Source organism: Xiphophorus maculatus, chromosome 14, assembly GCF_002775205.1.
Source record: "Xiphophorus maculatus strain JP 163 A chromosome 14, X_maculatus-5.0-male, whole genome shotgun sequence".
Lineage (NCBI taxonomy): Eukaryota > Metazoa > Chordata > Actinopteri > Cyprinodontiformes > Poeciliidae > Xiphophorus > Xiphophorus maculatus.
This window is the reverse complement of record NC_036456.1, coordinates 15,838,379-15,857,446: the sequence shown is the minus strand read 5'-3', so window position 1 is coordinate 15,857,446 and position 19,068 is coordinate 15,838,379. Positions and strand designations below refer to the sequence as shown.

The 19,068-nt window shown below is 37.2% G+C and overlaps 1 protein-coding gene across 8 annotated transcripts in view; it reads left to right on the top strand.

The window, feature by feature from the left end:
- kcnip4 (potassium voltage-gated channel interacting protein 4) overlaps positions 1 to 18,479 on the top strand; it is a 163,570-nt gene extending 145,091 nt beyond the window's left edge. For 7 of the 8 annotated variants that reach the window (XM_023347143.1, XM_023347147.1, XM_023347142.1 and 4 more), the window contains 7 exons: positions 3,101 to 3,225; positions 10,927 to 10,996; positions 11,471 to 11,541; positions 13,996 to 14,103; positions 15,732 to 15,836; positions 15,959 to 16,021; positions 16,121 to 18,479. In XM_023347143.1, the coding sequence (XP_023202911.1) occupies positions 3,101 to 3,225; positions 10,927 to 10,996; positions 11,471 to 11,541; positions 13,996 to 14,103; positions 15,732 to 15,836; positions 15,959 to 16,021; positions 16,121 to 16,168 (590 nt within the window). In that variant the 3' untranslated portion in view covers positions 16,169 to 18,479. Of the gene's footprint in view, positions 1 to 1,406; positions 1,503 to 3,100; positions 3,226 to 10,926; positions 10,997 to 11,470; positions 11,542 to 13,995; positions 14,104 to 15,731; positions 15,837 to 15,958; positions 16,022 to 16,120 lie in introns of all 8 variants that reach the window. The other variant, XM_023347141.1, reaches the window with a different exon arrangement.
- Positions 18,480 to 19,068: the final 589 nt, after the last annotated feature.

The following is a 19,068-nucleotide window of genomic DNA, read 5'->3' as shown; positions in this document are numbered from 1 at the left end:
CTGGTCAAGTTTATATTATAGTCAGCTGAAGTAGTCTTTGTGGTTTTACAAATCAACTTAGCATAATGACAAAGGAATAATATGAAGTCTAGATTGATGTATTTCACCTTTCCATGTGTCATTTTCCTCCTGACAAGTTTTCCTCTTTTCCCTGAAACCTCCACAATGTCGCCAGGCCAGACTGCAGATTTATGAGACAATTTTCACTGCCTCTACTCTGTGAGGTAATTGTTTCTGCGACACCTCTTTATAGCTCAGGTTTGTAGAGGTTTATCAGCACTCCTGGCGTCGTATTGACTAGCCACAAACACGCTGTGCCCTCTGCCCTTGTCTCCACCAATCATCAAATGATTGAGAAATAGTTTGAAGTACCAGAGGCCTTATCTGAGCACCCAGAGGTGTCATTAGAGACACACTAAATCTTTAAGAATGGCTCAGAGTAGGAGGGGAAATGGTGTTTAATTTTAAACAGCGGTGTTACTTAAACTGACAATGTGGTGCTGAGCGTGACAGGTGTACGATTTCAGTATTAATACTTGGATGCTATGTATTTTAACTATTTATGTACTAATTTCTCTTGGTTCTAATGGCCAGATGTGAACAATTTCAGCACAGTGATCCTTGAGTTTGAATTATAGTATGTAACCCAATGACAGCAAAACCTCAATCAAGAAATCAAATAAGTAGTACCTCCATGACAAATTGAAGTAGGCTAATAGATCTCAAAAATCACTTTAAGTAATGATCTAAAGGAGTTCAGGAATAGATGAGGAACATTTTATATTTATCAGATTGGAAATGGAGAAAAAAAAAAGCCATTTCTAAAGCTTTGAGGCTCCAGAGAACCACTGAGCTCTTATCCTTAAATGAAAAAAATAATAATAGCCTTCAAGGTCTCAGTTTGACCAAAAACATGTTGGAGACTTTTAGGAAAATATTTTGTGGAATAACAAAATAAAATTTTAGCTTTTTGTTACATCTGGTATAAAAGTAAATCATAATTTCACATTGGAAGTTTGAGAAACTAGAACAACTCCTGGACAGCTTGATGTGATATACTTCATAAATTTAATGCCTCTAAAGTTTAATGAGTCGTGTTTTAGCACACTCACAGTAAGCTGCAGTAGCCAATACAGTCTCCAGCTTAGCTGTAGTAAGACTAACAAACCCACCAGTCACCAGTTTTATTTAAAACCAGCTATTGTCAGTGCTGGTCTTCTGCCCTGTCTTTAGGCCACCAGATGTAACCTTAGTACTTGTGGTGTTGTCCTGAAAAACCAGAGAGACCAATTTTGTCTCCTTGATCATTAATGCACCCCTCATCTCCTGCATGCCCAGCTTCCTGTAGCAAATGTACCTTAGGCTGTTGCCTGGGTAACCACGAGAGATGATGCTGTATTTCCCAGGTTACCCTCAGATTGTCCACAAGCGAGGGGTGAGAGCTCGACTCATGAGGCTCTTTCCATGCTCCACAGGCAAAAAGCCATCCTCCTGCAATCAAAGCAAGTGGCTGTTCCTCTCTATGATGATTTGTATAGGTTTTTTTTTGTTTGTTTTTCTCCTTGTGGCCTTCAAGGCTTTGATTATCTGCCTTTCACCAATTCACTGAGAAATGTTTGCAGATTTATTTCCAAACATAAAAATAATGCTTGAATGTTCAAAATGTTATAGGTGCTACCTGTTTTCTCCATTTCATCTCGACCAGGTTTAGGGAAAACATCACCTGTGACAGCGCCGCTTTTGCTCCACAGCAACAGGTGAAATGTGGTCTGCTGGAATATTTGGCTTTTTATTGTTGGGTGCAGCAAAACTCTTTGATGCTAATGAGGCACTTAGACAGGATGTCACACTTCAGGTGTATGAGAATGGAGCGCAGCGCTGCAGTGCAGTGACGGTGCCCAGACAGCGTCTGCCATCATAATAAGCCCATTAAAGCATTCCTCAGGGTTTATTACTGTGCACTCTCATCCAGAGGCTCTCTGCCACACTGACTTGTGTTCAGGGGTCTCAACTACACTAATTACTTCTGATATATTTGTTGTAGAGAAGAAATGAGTGTTTTGTTTGGCTTTCATCAAAGGCTAGATGAGAAACCTGATAAAATAAGGTACAACAGACTGCCAGAAGGTATTTTATCAGATGTATAGCATTTTATGGCTAAATGTTTATCCTCAATATTGTAGTTTTGAAAAATTACAGTGCCTTGAAATGTATTGGTTTTAGTAACTCTAGAACGTCTTCACATTCTTGAAATGGGATGAAAATGGTTGCCTAAATAAAAATTGTTAATTTGTGTCCAACCTGGTGGTCAAATGTTGCTAAAACAGCTGCTACAGATATTTTGGAGTTTGTAACAAACTTTTTTTTATGCCGGTTCATTTTAGCAAAATCAACTTCAATCAGGTTGTCACTTGGATTTAGATCTGTACTTTGACTAGGTCTTCATAACACCCCTAACAGCCTATTAAAATTTTTCTGCCATGATTGACCTGTGTTCATCTCCCCATCAGCTCTGACCAACTTCAACTCTATTGAAGAAAATAATTCCCACAGCATGATGCTGCCCCCACTATGCTTCATTTATTTTTTTATGTGGTTAAAATATTTCTATTTCTAATCTAACCAAACTGGATTTTATAGGCCTTTCATATCCTATCGGTGCTTTAAAATGAATCACAAATGTATTTTGACCTGTCTGCTGTGCCCCTTGATCTTCATGATGTTTGTTTACCGATGTTCTCTTACACACCTGAGGCCTTCATGGAACAACTGAATTCATACATAGATTACATTAAACACATGTGGACTCTTTTAACATAGAAGGTGACTTTTAGGTTGAGCTCAAATTTTATTTTATCAGATCGGGGGTGGAAGGTGGGGGTCGAATACAAATGTACGCATTTCATTTTCTTTTCTATTCATGTGTATGCATCACGTTTTGTTGGTCTATGAAAAACACTGGATTGTGTTGTTGTTAAAATGCTAAACTTTTTAGCTCATTAATAATTTTGCAGAACGCTGTATATTTGCTTTCCTGGTTGCAGATTTATTCCAGTGAGGGTTTGATCTAGTTTGACCGTTGGCTCCTTCTCTCTTTCAGACAGCGTTGAAGATGAGCTGGAACTCTCTGCAGTCCGTCATCGCCCCGAGGGCCTGGAGCAGCTCGAGGCACAGACACGATTCTCTCGGAAGGAGCTCCAGATCCTTTACCGCGGCTTCAAGAATGTAAGTGATACACCCACTGTGGAGCTACGTAATATGTACAACACTATTCTTTCGTCTCTATTCCAGCACCCCTCTCTCCAACATATCTAAAACATTTGCCTGTCTTTGATTTTTTTTTTTTATTGATTTATTCTTTCACAAGCTCCACTGCAGAGGTTGACTGGAGGATTTCCTCCTTAAACTAACATACCTAATTTTCTTTGCTGCATTCTTTACATTTTGCACCAATTGTTATAAAAGCTCAATTGTGCTTATCTGAGGATTTTAAAGTTACTTTCCGTTATTAACTGTATTTTGGATAAATAGTTCAGATTACCTATTAGTAATTCAGGTTAGAGTTTCAGGATCACTGCAGTCTTTGAAACACTGAGAAATATTGGAATTACTTTTGATCATTTCCCAAGTCTGGATAAGTACAGAAAGGACTATTCCCGATCCCATTAGTTAGGAGATGAAAAATGTGCTTTTAGCATTGATCTATTTTTAGGCAACTTTACTTTTATCATTGCTCTTCATTTGTCACGGCATATTTCTATTGATCACTTTAGTTTCTGACGGAGAACCAGCAGATAAATCAGCCATTAAAAGAATAATTAAAAAAGGGCAATTTTACAGCTTTTTTTGTCTCTAGACCCAATTAGATTTGAAATGCCAGCCTATTGAACAGTATGCCCAGGTACAGCGCAGTATAAATTCACTCTTGGCTTTTTTAAATGAATGAATCAGCCTCTGGTTCTTCTGAAGTGTTCTGCAATTCCGGGTTTCTTTAATGCTGTTTATCTGAGTTACTAGCTCTGGTGTCTTTCATCTCCCTCTTGACAATAGTCCATAGATAATCTATTGGCTTTTGGTCAAGTGAGGGTTATGGCCGCTCTAGTACATCGATAAGATGGTCAATAAACCAGGTATGGTTACTTCTGGCAGTGTGAAATTGAATTTAGCGTCTTCCTAGAGCTTGTCATCAGGGAACCATAAAATCTCTAAGTTTCCATTGATTTCCAGTTTTATAAAACACAGTGAACCAACACCAGCAGGTGATGTGGAAACTTTCATCTCAAGCATCTTGGACTCTGTGATTTACTTTCGTCTCTTCCGTTATATCACAGATGTCAAACTCCAGCCCTCGAGGGCCGTTGTCCTGCAATTTTTAGATGCGTCTTCGCTTGAAGGCGCTTGAGTCAAATAATTAGGTCATTAGCAAGACTCTGGAGAACTTGACCAAATGCTGAGGAGGTAATTCAGCCATTTGATTCAGGTGTGATGGACCAGGGACACATCTCGAAGCTGTAGAGGACTAAAAGTCTCTTGAGGACTGGAGTTTGACATCACTGCACTAAATCATGTCAATGATTCTAAATATTTGTCAGATGTGAATATAGAGCTTTAGCCCAGCTTATGTAGAGAGAGAAAATATAAAAAAAAATATTTCAAAGTATTAAAAAGAAATTGCATCCTTGTTTTAATGTATCAGTGCGTATTACAGATGATCTGGTTGTTATGAAATTTATTTAAACCTAGCCATTGGTGTATGAAAACTCATAACAGATAGTATTGTTTCATTTTTTCTTATCAAAATAGAAACTAAAATGGAAAAACTGCAGTTGAGATCACGTACAACAGTATGGCTTTTAGGCAGTTTGCTGGTCAGGAGGATGCATGTGTGTGTTAACAGTCCTAAAGAGGAAAGTCATGAGCAACGACCATAAAGTAGCACTTGCTCATATCCCATGATGCATTGCAATATCTACTTTTGACTCAAGACGTGACTGCAAACTAGCTCACTTGTGGGACAGATGCATTAAGTACCAAATGTACAGTTTGCTGATAAATTGAGGTTGTTGCACAATCATTTACAGGGTGACTATAATATCTCTGAAGTGCAAAAACATATGACTGTGAATTGTGCACAGTTTGAAACAATAACTCAACCCGCCTCAAAGCAGCTCAAACACTCTGCATAGTTGGTGCATATACCTGTGAGAGCAACAATGATGAAGCCAATCTACTGATGCTTTCCTCCAAAGGATGGTAAACTTTGCATTATCAGTCTCTCTCAGGCTTCTCATTTCCACTTAAACTTCATAGTTTGTACAAATATTATTTAATGTTGTTTACGCATTATTTATCCCTCTTGTATAATTACATTATGCTGGAGCAAAAGTCTTTGTAAAGAAGCAAATAGTGATGGCGCTCGGATTACTGCTGCTGAATGTTTTTCATCCTTCTCCCTCGTTGAAGCCCTGGAGACAAACAGCTCCACTTTGTCTTGTTCTGGTGTCATTGGCAGAGTGAAGGAGAGCTTTTAAGGGCAGCAGACTAATAGAAGCTGGCCGGCTTCCCATGATGAGAAGTTTGGCCCCTTTGTCCTTGTTGTCCAGAGATTTGAGGCAAATCGAATGCCTCCGATGCAGGTGGCAGATGGAGGGCGTTTATTTTGACAGCTGACTTTATGAAGCAGCCGCTCGGAGCTTTAGCTCTAGATCTGGAAATGAACCTAATGGGGAACAAAACAAGCCCTCTGATTCTGACCTCTACTCCTGGAGGTCACCTGAGGTCATCAATTCAGGCACTTGACTAAGAGCTCTCAATTTGTGTTGCATTGTTCCTGATGTCTCCTTTCACATCGTGAGTTCACTCCCAGATGTCACGCCTGGTCAGTTTTGTCTTTCAGAGATTGTGTTTGTGATTTGCTCATCATGGAAGACAAGCATGCCAAACAAATACAGATACATTTTTTGAGTCGCTTGTATTCGCTGACAAAGTCAATGAGATATGAGCAAACTAAATTAATTACATAGTCATTTCTTGTTTGTTCTTGGTTTATGGTTACATTTATGATTACAAAATTAAAAACATTCAAAACAAGGCTATGAGAACATTGCTATCCTGATGTGGCCAATCGTGATGATGTCGCTATTACCGTTAACCTCAAATTGAATTGCAAGAGCACTTCATCCTAACTTGATGACCAGCAGGCAGCACTCAGTTGATAAATTGCCTCTAAAACGAGCGTCGTCACGAGAATAAAAATATAAAATGTAACCGCTGATGAATTATGTCATCGGTGTTGTTCGGTAAAACATCACTCTGATTGCTGACCTTCAGGTTCCCAAAGTGTTTGTCACAAAGAGCCACACATTTCAGAGGAAGCAGAGGACCCAGAGAAAGGCTATGTTAGCAGGATACATTAGCGTGCTAATGGTGTGGTAGGCTGTAATCTAAAGTGCATGTTGAAGTGAGGTTAAACTGTGCGGGTAAACATCCCATTATCTCTATAAATATTCATTCATTGGCCAATGGGAAACTATGCTCCGAACAAGATGCTCTCATTTTTTTTGTCCTCAATATCCTCAAATTATACAAATTATGTTAAAATTGAAATACAAAGTCTAGAGGTTTTTTTTATTTGATTTAATAATGAGAGTCCATCTGAAAATATTGGATGAGTTTATGGGGTAGGAGTTCATAAGTTTCTTACTTCTACCTACTGCTTTTTGAGCATCTTAAAATTATTGTGTCTTTTGCGTTCCTTGTTCATGCGTGTGATTTTATACATCTATCATGTTCTAAATAGATAAATAAAATGTAAGTTCTGAGCTGGCCAGATCCAAGCCTTTTTTTAAAGTAACATCATTTCTGACTGAATCAGATTGAGGAGGAATTCATATGCGGCAATTTCCTTCTGCTTTGCTGAGTTTTTAAATCAAGTGTTTAATGTCATAAAACAAACTTTAACCTCAATGATAACCCGAGTTAAAATTAAAAACTTATGACTTCAGTTATTAAGAGAAGTAAAGTAATTCAAACTAACCGGGGTAATGTTAAAGCAGCCTAATCGCCCTTCTGCCATCAACTTGCCCAGGTGTTATAAAGCATTTATGATCTTTTATATCAGTGTGGAGGATTTTAGTTCAGTCATATTAGATGTTTTTGAACTGAAACTGCTGCTTGGAGGCCAATGCAAAACCTTCACTGTGTTTTAAACAATTTAGAGGTGAACTTTCTGATCATTCTTGTCCTGAAATTTGAACTTGAGGTCACAAGCCAGAGGTAATATATTCTCCTTTAGTATTTCTAATACAGAGAAGAAATCATGCTTAAATGAGTAGCACCACATTGTCAGTAGTCCTTGGATGGTGTTTTCTGAAATGATTTTTTTTACGCCTTTTGGAGTGAGAAACACACTTTCCAGAAAGTTCAGCCTTTGTCTCTTCAGTCCACAGAATAATATCCTAAAAGTCTTGAAAATCAGGTAGATCATTTTTTATGCAAATGTGTGCCAGGTTTTTGTGTTTTCCATGATCAACTGTGATTAATACAACTTTTGCTAAGTTTCTGTTTCTTTGTTGTTTGAATCGTGAACAGTGAGGTTAACTGAGCCACATGAGGCCAGTAATTCTTTGGGACCTCCTGGATGAGTCGTTGAGGTACTCTTTAAGTATTTGTCGTCTCATGGAAAAATTCACCACTGTTTCATATTTTCTCCGTCTGTTAACAATGGCGCACACTCTTGTCCACTTGAATCTCGATGCTCCTGGAAATGCATTTAAAACACTTTTCAGACTGATAGATATTAGTAAGTATGTTCCTCATTTGGTTTTTGAGTTTTTATCCTACTTGCAGCAGTCAGAGAAGTTGAGTTTATGGGTTGTCTTGATTCTACGTGCTCTGCAGTAATCGGTCTTTAGGATGGCTAGTGAAATGTATTCTAAAGAAATGTGTGATGGGTGTCTTTTTTACCCTAAACATCATTTGAAACCTGCATTTTGCATTTACTCTGTTTATAATAAGTATTTTTGATGTTCCAAGTCTGAAACAAAAGCAAAAATAGATGATATCAGTATGGCACTTCATTGAAGATGGCCAGATAAATGAATGTCTCAGTTTCCAGACTGATGGAAAATATTAAGGCTGACTTGTCTTTCCCTGATTTCTGTCTTACCTAAAATAAAATAAAAATCCTCTTTCTAAAAGTAGGTTAGACACAAAAGACTCTCAGAGGAATTGAATACTTCCTCTTATTCTTTGAGATTCCAAACACAAAACACTTGTTTAAAGCAGAACTATAATGTTTTAGCTTTACTTTTTTATTTCTTCATCTTTTTTCCTAAATTTTATGACCATAGCTGGTAATTAATAGCAGGGGGGGTTAAATCAAAATTTCTTATACTCAAAGATTTTCTTATAATGTTTTTACACTCATTTCAGCCACAGCAGCATTGCTTTATAGTTGGAAAATCTCAAAGGTGTTGAGTCATCTGTCATCTTTGATTTATATTGTTCTTTCAAGCAGCCAGACCTTCTTGTCAGCTTTTAAAGTGACAAGAAGGTTTGGCTTCTTGGTTTTCAGACAATCTACTGTTGCTTCTTTTTTTGTCAGTCTAAAATATTAAGTTCGTTCTCCTTCTTAGGAGAGGTAGGTTTTGCCTTCCTTCCTGGTTCTTTTATGAGCTTTAGCTTGTAGACAGATGTCCCTGTGTTTGCTGGAATGCATTCTAATCTTCTTCCTAACTTTAGCATTCCTTAAAGCTTTCTATTTCGGTCTCGGTTGTTTGCAGAACGATGTTTTCCTGCCAGCTTTCTGACTTGTTTATTGAATCTAATGTTTAGCAAACTAAAGTCTGACAACAGAGCAGCAGCTTTTTTTCTCCTTTTATCCTCGGCAGTCGCACCATTGTTGCTCAGGGTTCTCTAATGGTGAAATATGAACACAATTATTTGCTAATGCCAGAAAGGAATTAGACCTACCTTCTAGAGCAGGGGTCCCCAAACTTTCTCCTGTGAGGGCCACATAACTTGTCCCTTCTCTGATGGGGGGCCGGGGTCAGTTTGTAACAGAAAAAGTGTGACGATTGTAAGAGTGCTAAACATAAAAATGCATTGTTTTTCAGAAAGCACAATCAAATAACCTTTTCTGGATTCTTCAGAGAACAAAAGTCAGGAAATAACACTATTTATGAAATAAATAATAACCAAATAACACTGGATTCTCCACATAAAAAAAAGGGTTAGGGTCAATTATATGCATGTATAAAATAGTTACTAATTAGTAGTTAATAATAAATAAAGTTCATTACTAAGGAACATTTATTTTATTGCAAAAGTCCAACTTATCAAATAAAAATGCACATATATGAAAATACTCTGGTATTGTTCAGGGGGCAGGACCAAATGTGGAGGCGGGCCGCATCTGGCCCGCGGGCCGTAGTTTGGGGACCACTGCTCTAGAGAGAATAGATTCACATTTTCCAGCTTATACTGAACCTTACAGCCAAGCAGTCGAATCCAAACTTTGTTGGGGGTTTTTTTCTATTTTTCAGCTACTTTTGTTCTTCTGGTCTTTATGAATGTCCATCTTATCTAAATCCATGCAGAATGTCAGCCAGTGACACAACCCTGCTCTTCACAGTAACCTCAGTGATAACGCACAAATTTAAATGTTTTGCATCTAATTTTGCCTTCGAACTAAACACCAATCAAAGGTGTTTTTACAAAAATCCAATGTTTTATTCGCTTTGGAGAAAAAGATGATGATTAAACATCATTTGTGTTGGTTGATTTTCCTTTTGAGCTACTGGGACACTTGTTTTAATTCACAAAATTGTCAATCAACAAACTGTCAAGCATCTGACCGGCACACAGTCTTTCTCGAGAGTGATGGGGCAGAATTAATTGTAGCTTTTCTTTCTCCAGAGAAAAATCTGATTGTTTTGGGGCTAGAAATTGGGAAAATAGTGATGTTTCACAACTAGTTCTGTAGGAAAATATGCATTGCCTGCAGAAAATGGCTACAACACCTCCTTTTCCTATTATTGTTTATTCTTTTGATATGATGAACAAATCAAATGACATATCTAACAGATTGCTGTGTTTTGATTTTGACATTTTTGTAGCAGTCCCATTGTATCCAACTGTATTAAGCAGTAAGCTGACATCCTCTTGTACAGACAATGAGGCGATCCTTCTGCTGGGAAACTTGTATCCAGATGTTGTGGTGTATAATTGCTTACTACCTTCTTACGTATACCTGCATAGTTGTTTAATGACAATTGTGAATCAGCCAATCACATAGCAGCAACTCTTCCTTCAGTGATCTATGCTGCTGTTAAGTTTACAGCTGCTACCTCCGTTTTGGTTATTTCTACATGCAAAAAAAAAGAAAAGAAATGGTTTCCACTCTGAAAATCTCAAGTATATTCAGAGCATTGACCTTGTTCTCTCCATTTCAGTTCCTTATATCTTAAATATTCAGTGTGCTGCAGATTTGCAGCAGGAGAGCCAAACCGAGCCTGCAACAACGAACTTTCTTTCAGCGCTCTGCTTCTGACCAAGGTCATCTGCAATATCTTTGGTTCTCTAAAATGGCACAAAAGTGTCTTTCTTGGAGGCGTTACATAAATGTCTTTTCAGTGAATGCCACCGGCAAAGGTGGGTGGCTTCAAAAGGCTCTAGATAAAATCTCTGTCGAGGTGTGGAGGGTTTGCAGTTGAATGCCACTGGTCTTAGCTTGGGATTATGGCCGGCACAAAGAGGCACAGAAAGAAGAAAAGTGAGGAAGAAAAATAATCAAAACTTTCCCATTCAGAGGAGGTTGTTCAGTGCAAATGTGTTTAGAATTGGCATGTTTAAGCCAAGCTTCAAACTAGAAGAGTCTTTTTTATGATTGGGAAATGACCTTTGTTAATTCACCGTGTCTTTCAGGAGTGTCCAAGTGGCGTCGTCAATGAAGAAACCTTTAAAGATATCTACGCACAGTTTTTTCCACAAGGAGGTACGGAGTAGGACATAACTATGTCCCATTTCCTGTGTGACCTGTTTTAATAACAAGTTCATTTGTCTCACCAAGTCCAGTGTACTAAAATTCTAACCACAGCCAATGCTTAAAAAATTGAGATTATACATGTGCAGCCTTAAGCTTTCATCATTATTGTTCCCACTCAAGGAAAAATAGAGGAAGCATTAGGAGGCTTTGATTCATGCACTCAGAGAGAAGACAGGCAGACCAGTAAACACATAAGCTCCCCCACACAGGAAACCAGGAGAAAACTCTCAGCTCCAAGTCTGTGTTTTCTTCTTCTCTCTACAAGAGCTTCTTTTCTTTGAAGCTGCACAGATAACTACTAAAGAAAGTAATAATAAGGCTTTGAACTATTTTCTTGTTATCAGAAGGTGCTACTTTTGATGTTAGATGAGCTGTAATGGTCACGAATGATTTTTGATTTTGTGTATTTTTTCCTCTTTATAGATGCTTCGACGTATGCACATTTCCTGTTCAACGCGTTTGACACAGATCACAATGGCTCTGTGAGCTTTGAGGTGAGAATAATGCAGTCTAACCAAAAATAAGAACTGGTATTCTTATTTTCATAGTATATTCTCATAGTAAAGAATTCCCTCTATATTAATTAACACCCGTGGTAGATGTGACAACAAAAAAAAACTTAAAAATATCAACTATAGCAGTATAGACTAGTATTATTCTGAGATGTTTTTTACAAAATCACCACTGCTACACTTCTTGTCCTCCTGTTTAGAGTTTTTGCAGCTCCCATTTACCAACAGGACATAACTCTGGGTTTCTATTGTGACCATCCATTTTCTACATCCATCTTAGCAATGATTCTTTCAGGAACATTGCTCCTCTCTCTCCTAGCATCGACCTCCATCATAAAACCTACAGATTGTGTTTCGCAAGAAAATGGCAAAACACCCCCGACTTGGCCTTTAAAACTAGTAACACACGTTCATAATATTACAAAAACAAATGTCACCGAACCTTGAATACCCTTTTTACTTTTTGCATTAGTCTGTAGGCTTGTACATGAATTGTATGCGAGGCTTTTTCGTTTGACTTGCGAAATGAATGCACTAACGAATTTCTCTATTGTTGCAGAATTTCTTTCTGGTTTTGGGTGCATCACATAAACTCACAGAAATGGTCCCAGTTTACATATACAGTACCTAAAAAAACATTGTTTTTAAAATGTTCCAGATAGTTATGGGCTCTGCTAAATAAAGCCCCCAGACAGGGGAGAAAGAAAAAAATAAGAAAAGATACATAAGATATCTTGAGCATCACCCCTTGTGTGCAGAGTGTGATTGACAGCATCTCCACAGTAGATGCCTGATCTCCCTATTTCTTAGCAGTAAGCTGAAGGCATTTTCAACACGAGCGCCAGCTGTCTGTTGACGGCACATTCATGAAAGCAGTGGAAAGTTTGCAGCTAAGATAAGTTATGTTTTATAACATGTGGTGCAATTCCTCCTCCTAACGCCGCCCTGGGCAACTGCCCATACGGCTAATAACAAATACAATTCTTAACTCACCTTTGGACCTCCATGTTGCTTCATATCATGAATTTATTTCATCTTCCAGGACGACCTGTCACTGTTTTAAAGTGCCGGGCGAGTTGATCTTCTGTTGGGGTTTATGTGATTAGCAACAGTGGCAATTCAAATTGCTTAATGATGGACTGTGGAAAGTTAAATCAGAAATATTTATACTAACATTGAATTAAATATACATCATTTTAAACTTAAAATGAATTTGATTTCTAGTCAGTTAATTTCTCTTTTAATTATTTGTGTTTTTAATAAAGTATTAACATTTATATAAATATTGATTCATTTTTCCACTTATCCAACATTTATTACACTCAATTTGAACTATCTAATATGTAAATATTTATTTATAAATGATGTATTTTATGGATTGTGACACTTCTACTCCTTATATTGGTAGATTTCTGGGTCACTCAATGTATCAGGTGAAAACCAAATTACTAGGCTAGAAATTTACCTCAGAAAAATCGCCTGTTAAAGAGCCATTGCTTTACATGCCCTGATATGTTTGGATGGAGTTTTGTGGAGAAAAAGTGCTTTAATTTAATTGGCTTACTCACTTAAAAAAAATGTGTAACACTCTGCTGTCTAAGTGGATTCTACTGAAGAGAATCAGGCCCATGGCATCACAGATCCTCCACCATGCAGGAAGCATGAGGTGTTTTTCACACACATACAAACTTTTATTCAAAGGATGTTGAATGTTTGTTACCAGAAAGCTTAATCTAAAGTATATGTTTACTTTTATGAGGGCAAAATATGATTTTATTTTTTTTTTTTTCAGAATAAGTTTCCAAACCTACTGGTTGATTTCATAGACAGCACCATTGTTTGGCATGGTACGTTTATTTAAGTAGTAGTGGTGGAACTCAAATAATATTTGACTTAATTGCTGACAGTTTATTATAAAGTCCATCAGTACACTAAACCTGGATTTCTCCCAAGAATCAAGTCAAAAATGTCTCTTCTATCATTTTTTTATTCAGCCCAACCAAGTTTACTTGTGATGCTGGCAGCATTTTATTAATATTTATGAGGGACAGATATTTGCTTATTAGGACAGAGGAGCTGTCATGACTCCAAATTAACTCCCCCCCTCTTGCTTTTTGCTCGGTTAGTCCTGCAGAAACACAGTGATTCCCTGTGGGGTCCCACACAGAGCATAAGCTTTCTGATCATTTGAATAATTAGGTATTTTTGATTTATGGCGTCTCCACTTTTGCTGTTTCATCATTCATCTCTAATTAATAACCGACGTGGATTGTGTGCGCTAGCAGAAATGTAGTAGAGGCATCAAGGCTGGTTTTGTTTACCTCATGGGATTTTAAAATCTGAGATGTGTTGTTGTTGTGTTTAGTTTTTTTGTTTTTATTTTTTTCCTGGTGTGATATTTTGTACACGTGTAAGCAGTTCTTGTTTCTGTTCCAGGATTTTGTTATGGGGCTTTCGATCCTGCTGCGAGGCACGGTGCAGGAAAAGCTCATTTGGGCTTTCAACCTTTATGACATCAATAAAGATGGATACATCACTAAAGAGGTACATTATGATATAATTATCTCTTTTAATAAAGGAAGACCGCAGGAATGAATGATCAAAACATCCTTGGTTTCAAACAATCTCAGGGATTTAATCAGTGGCTCCAACCTTTTGACTTTTTAATATTAATTCCTGATGTTTCCAATTCATCTCAGTTTTTGTTTTTTTTTCCCCATTATGCTTCAGCCAGTATAATAGCATTTAGGAAAACGCATATCAAACATAAGTTTGGGAGGGTCTTTGTTTTTTTGGACTTTTTTCATCTACATAGAGATTCTGTGTTGTTCTTTCTTTGTTCTGTTCTAAATATTGTTCATTTATTAACCACTGTTGCTAGCTTTGGATGTTTTTAGAGTGCTCTGTTAATGGACTTGACTTGACGTCAACCAATCAAGGTCAAGCATTTTGATTAACACTTTAGTAACCTGTAAAACTCCACAGTTAGATTTGTTATGTCATTAAATTGGCACGCTATGTTACTTTTGTTGTTCTGAAAACAATGTCTTGAAACCAGAAACTGACCCATAGTTCTCGCTGAGAAATATTCTGTCTCTTAGATTGCCGGGGTTGTATTTATGTCATGTTCACGCCCCCTCAGCTTAGTCCGTAGCAGAGGTTGATTATTTAACAAGTCAGTACTTTCATCTTTATTTGAAGCATATTTCAAAGTGCTTTGCAAGAGACAAACAAAACTTAGAAAGAAATAATTAACTTTTAACAGCCAGCACTCCAAGGATTGCCAGTAGTTTTGAAGTTCTTGGACAAAACTCAAAGTGTCTGGCAGTTGATTGCTTTATCTGGCTCTGGATGAAAAGCTACTGCCAGCAGATATAATTCACAAAGGGATTAAATGAGCATGAATTAAACTTTGTGACTGTTGATGGGCTTCAATTTTATATAATGTCTCCCATCTTTGAACAGTGTCTGAATAATCCACAGTCTCCTTCACACTGGGCATACTTCAGCAGCATCACTGTCGATGCTTTTAATGTGGAAAGTTTATTTCAGTTGAATGGAGGGTGATTCAAAAGACACATCACTACGTTTTGTAACCTTTCCTTTGCAGCCGTGTTTGGGCTTTAAATCCCATGAACACAGGCAAAAGTTGCAGAAATGCAATGAGGTTGAACATAGAACACCAAACTCTGCCATCAATAAGTAGGACAATAAACATACAAGAAATAGTGAAGAAGAAACTTGAATGCATGTTCATAAGGTGACTATTTCTGTGGTGATTTTCTCAGGAAGAAGCAGGAAGTTAAGTAAAAAGCCCTCTCATATTATTTGGCCTTTAAAAGTCACTTCAAGCAAATGGCGCATGTGGTGGCTGGAAGTAAAGTCATTACACTGATGTATTATTTATCACTCATTTGGCTCAGACACTGAGGAAAACTAAGTCACTGCTGTAAACATAGTTTGACAGAAGCTGCATACGAAAGTAAAACCACAGTAAGGCAACATAGTTTGACCACTTTTATGCTCAAATTTTTATTTGCTTTGGAAAACCACAAAAGGCTCTGTTTTAGTAATTTGTGTTAGAGTTAAAATTTTGTTTCCAGGTTCTTGTTTTTTTTTGTTTGTTTGTTTCTTTAACATTTTAGGGCTTTGTCTGTGTGTGCGCATGACAGGAAATGCTGGACATCATGAAGGCTATCTACGACATGATGGGTAAATGCACATATCCCGTCCTGAAAGAGGAGACGCCTCGTCAGCATGTAGAAGTATTCTTCCAGGCAAGTGTCTTTGTTTGTTTTGTTTGTTTTCTGTATTTATAGTTTCTGAAAACTCTGCCCCCTCCCCCCTTTGGTGTGTTTGTTTTGTTTTGTTCATCTTTTCTATCCTCCCTTTCTAACAGAAGATGGATAAAAATAAAGACGGTGTGGTAACCATAGACGAGTTCATTGACTGTTGCCAAAATGTAAGCTGGATCCCCCACTCCCCGACTTTTCACTACTGTTGGCTTAAACTCACTGTTGTCCGTCATATTGTCTCCCCTTTTCTTTTTTATAATCCCCAGGATGAAAACATCATGCGATCGATGCATCTCTTTGAAAACGTTCTCTAACTTTTGGCCGCCAGCCGGAGCTTTGGAGAGGAACATCATCTTTAGCATGGCCCAGTTACTGACTTGGACTCATACTGTGTACAGTGTGCTATGCAGACTTTTGACCATAGATAAAATCTTGTTCATTATTGCTGTTGGGCCACAAGTAGAAATAGGCAGCATGTTGGGAACACTCTGGAATTCATCGTTTGTTTTAAGTTATCAAAATAGGGTTCAAATTAATATTTAAAAATGCGGTAAAATAAAATCACACATTAAATTCAAATTTTCTGCCTTGTTTTATTTACTGCCAAGTGAAATCCCTGTGACTCACAGCTTTAGGAATGTTGAACAACCTGCTCTAAGGTCCAGAGTGTTCTTACCTGACTTAGACGAGTGTGGTCTGTGATTTTACTCTTAATTTAGAGAGGGAAAAAAACCAAGTTGTACCATTTTAAGATGTACATTCAAAGATATGACATTAGATGAGAAGTCTATTTGAAAATATCTCAATTCTGCTCATGTTTACTTGCCAACTAGACAACACAAGGATTGTATCGATGTCAAAGTTGGACCGTAACTTAAACACATGGGTACAGACGTGGACAAATTTGTTGGTACTCCTGGTAAAGATGTATATAAAGCCTTAAAATAAATTATTCTCTTATTGCAGTAGCACAATCTCACAGCAGAAAATGTTGAAAATAGAGCCTTTAACATGACTATGTTGATTCCAAGAATGCCGTAAAATATTCACACTCTAAAGATCCTATTCCTCCTGATGATTTTTTTTTTTGGCTAACTACTTTTTGTACAAAACGCACCAGCTGTTTTAAGATTTTTCAGCTGTTTAACTTTTATACCTTTTAAAATATGAAACTCTTCTTAAACAAGAAAAACCTGTTGTGATGAGCGAATCATGCTTTCAAATCATTTAAACATCTCTGATGTTTTTGAATGAGTTTGTAATCTGTAACTTAAGTGTTTAGCATGCACTTTTGACCAGACTAGATGGTTACTGTTTGCAAAGAGAACATTTCTTCAAATTTCCCAGTCAGGCATAGTTATCCATGTAAAGTAACAGACTTGATCTCTCTGCTCCTGAGCAACAAGTAGGGTTGCCTACTGAACCACAGAATGTCTCCATCTACATAAAAACATCAGAAAACTTATTCAATGCACAACTGACGGATAAAAACAGTAGATTTTCTTAATGTACTCGTCCGCCCTCTTTCTAATGCTCTCCTGGGCAAAGGCCCTTAATGACCATATCAAAAACTCCCACTGATTCTTTCTGCCACATTTTGTAATGGTACATCACTAATTTTAAATCTCACATTCTTGCAATTCAAATAGTTCAAGATGCTTTAGACTCTAACAACATTCCAAGGCCCATGGAAAACAAAAATGCCCGCAGCATCACAGATCCTCCGCTGTGCTTAAAGAGGTGCTTGTTTTGTTCCCCCAGATATTCATCTTGAGCTGCACAGCAGAACCACCTGGAGTGGTTTTTGCTAAAAAATAAAATAAATAAGGAAAAAAAAGAAGGTTAGACTCATCTGGTCCAAGTGCACATTTCCAGTTAAAACTACTGTAGAGTTTAACAAACACCATCTTTACATTTCTGATGGTAAGACAAACATGCTATCTGTACAGCGTCCACGGTTATAGAGATTATAACCTTGGTTATTGCTTGGTTATTGCTCTAACTGTACATATGGGCAGGTTTGGGTGAATAGCTTTTTCTTGTATCTATATCAGGCTGCATCAGGTCTTATGAAGTCATTCCCATGTTGAAGAGCAGCTAATATGTCATGCCATGTTTATACCTAAGGAGGTATAATACTCTCCTTTTACAAATTAAAAACTCCCAGAAACTCAGTTTAACTTTAAAAAGTTGCCAAGATCATATTTTTAAGAGATTCTTTTCCCAGTTTGAAAAACATTACAAGAAATCCAAACCTTAATTTGAGGACATTTCTACAGAATTTCCACATTGCAAATGAAATAAATCTACCTATTTAAAGGTCTTTTGGATATCTTTACTGGAGGTTGCAGCAAATTTATTTGCATCTGTAGCAAGATTTTACCGCAAGTATCATGGGAGATGACAGCAACTTTATAAAAATGAAATGAGAGGATAAGCTGCTTTTGATGTATTTTTTGAGATGATGTATGTAAATTTCTTGTAAAGCATCAACATGTTTTTATTTGATTTTTACTCTTCTTTTCATGTAGAGGAGTTCTCGGCAGCGTCGTCTCCAGGTCATGGTCATTGTATAAAACAATTGTCAACTGTACAGTATTAAATGAAAACTTGCTCTCTGAGGAATTCCAGGTCTTCAGACTTGTTCTTGTAATTTGCTGCTTTAACAGTAAAAACCACTGGAGTTTGGTGGGTGATCTCAGATTTTATGCATTGTTTCTTTGTTGTCTGCAAAGTTGTTTCTTGCAGTTTTTTTTCCCTCCTTCATTCCCTGCAGGGCAGCGTCTGGATCAACGTGATTGGTTCCTGAGTGAAGGATTTGAGTGGCACTAAATGGAGGAAAAAGCTAAGCATGCTGGGTAACAATCTGATGGATGGAAACTACTTGTCTGGGCATTATAGCATTCTATATGGACGAATTGGTTTTCATTAGACAATATTTCTGTTGTTTCTCTCTCACACAACCTGGATATTTGAAATCAAAAAGACTCCAAACTATCTATAAATGCAGGTACACTTAAGAACTTTATATTTAATTTTGGCTTTCAAGATGTCATCTTTATTTTTGTTTTAGTTTTAAAACAGTTATTAAATGTATTTAAATTTTAGCTTTTTTTTTTTAGACCTAAAGTATTAAAATTAAAAACTAATTATCTTCATATACATTTCTTTAGAGTAAAATATTTTTTTCTTTATTTTTTAGGGTTTTGAGCTT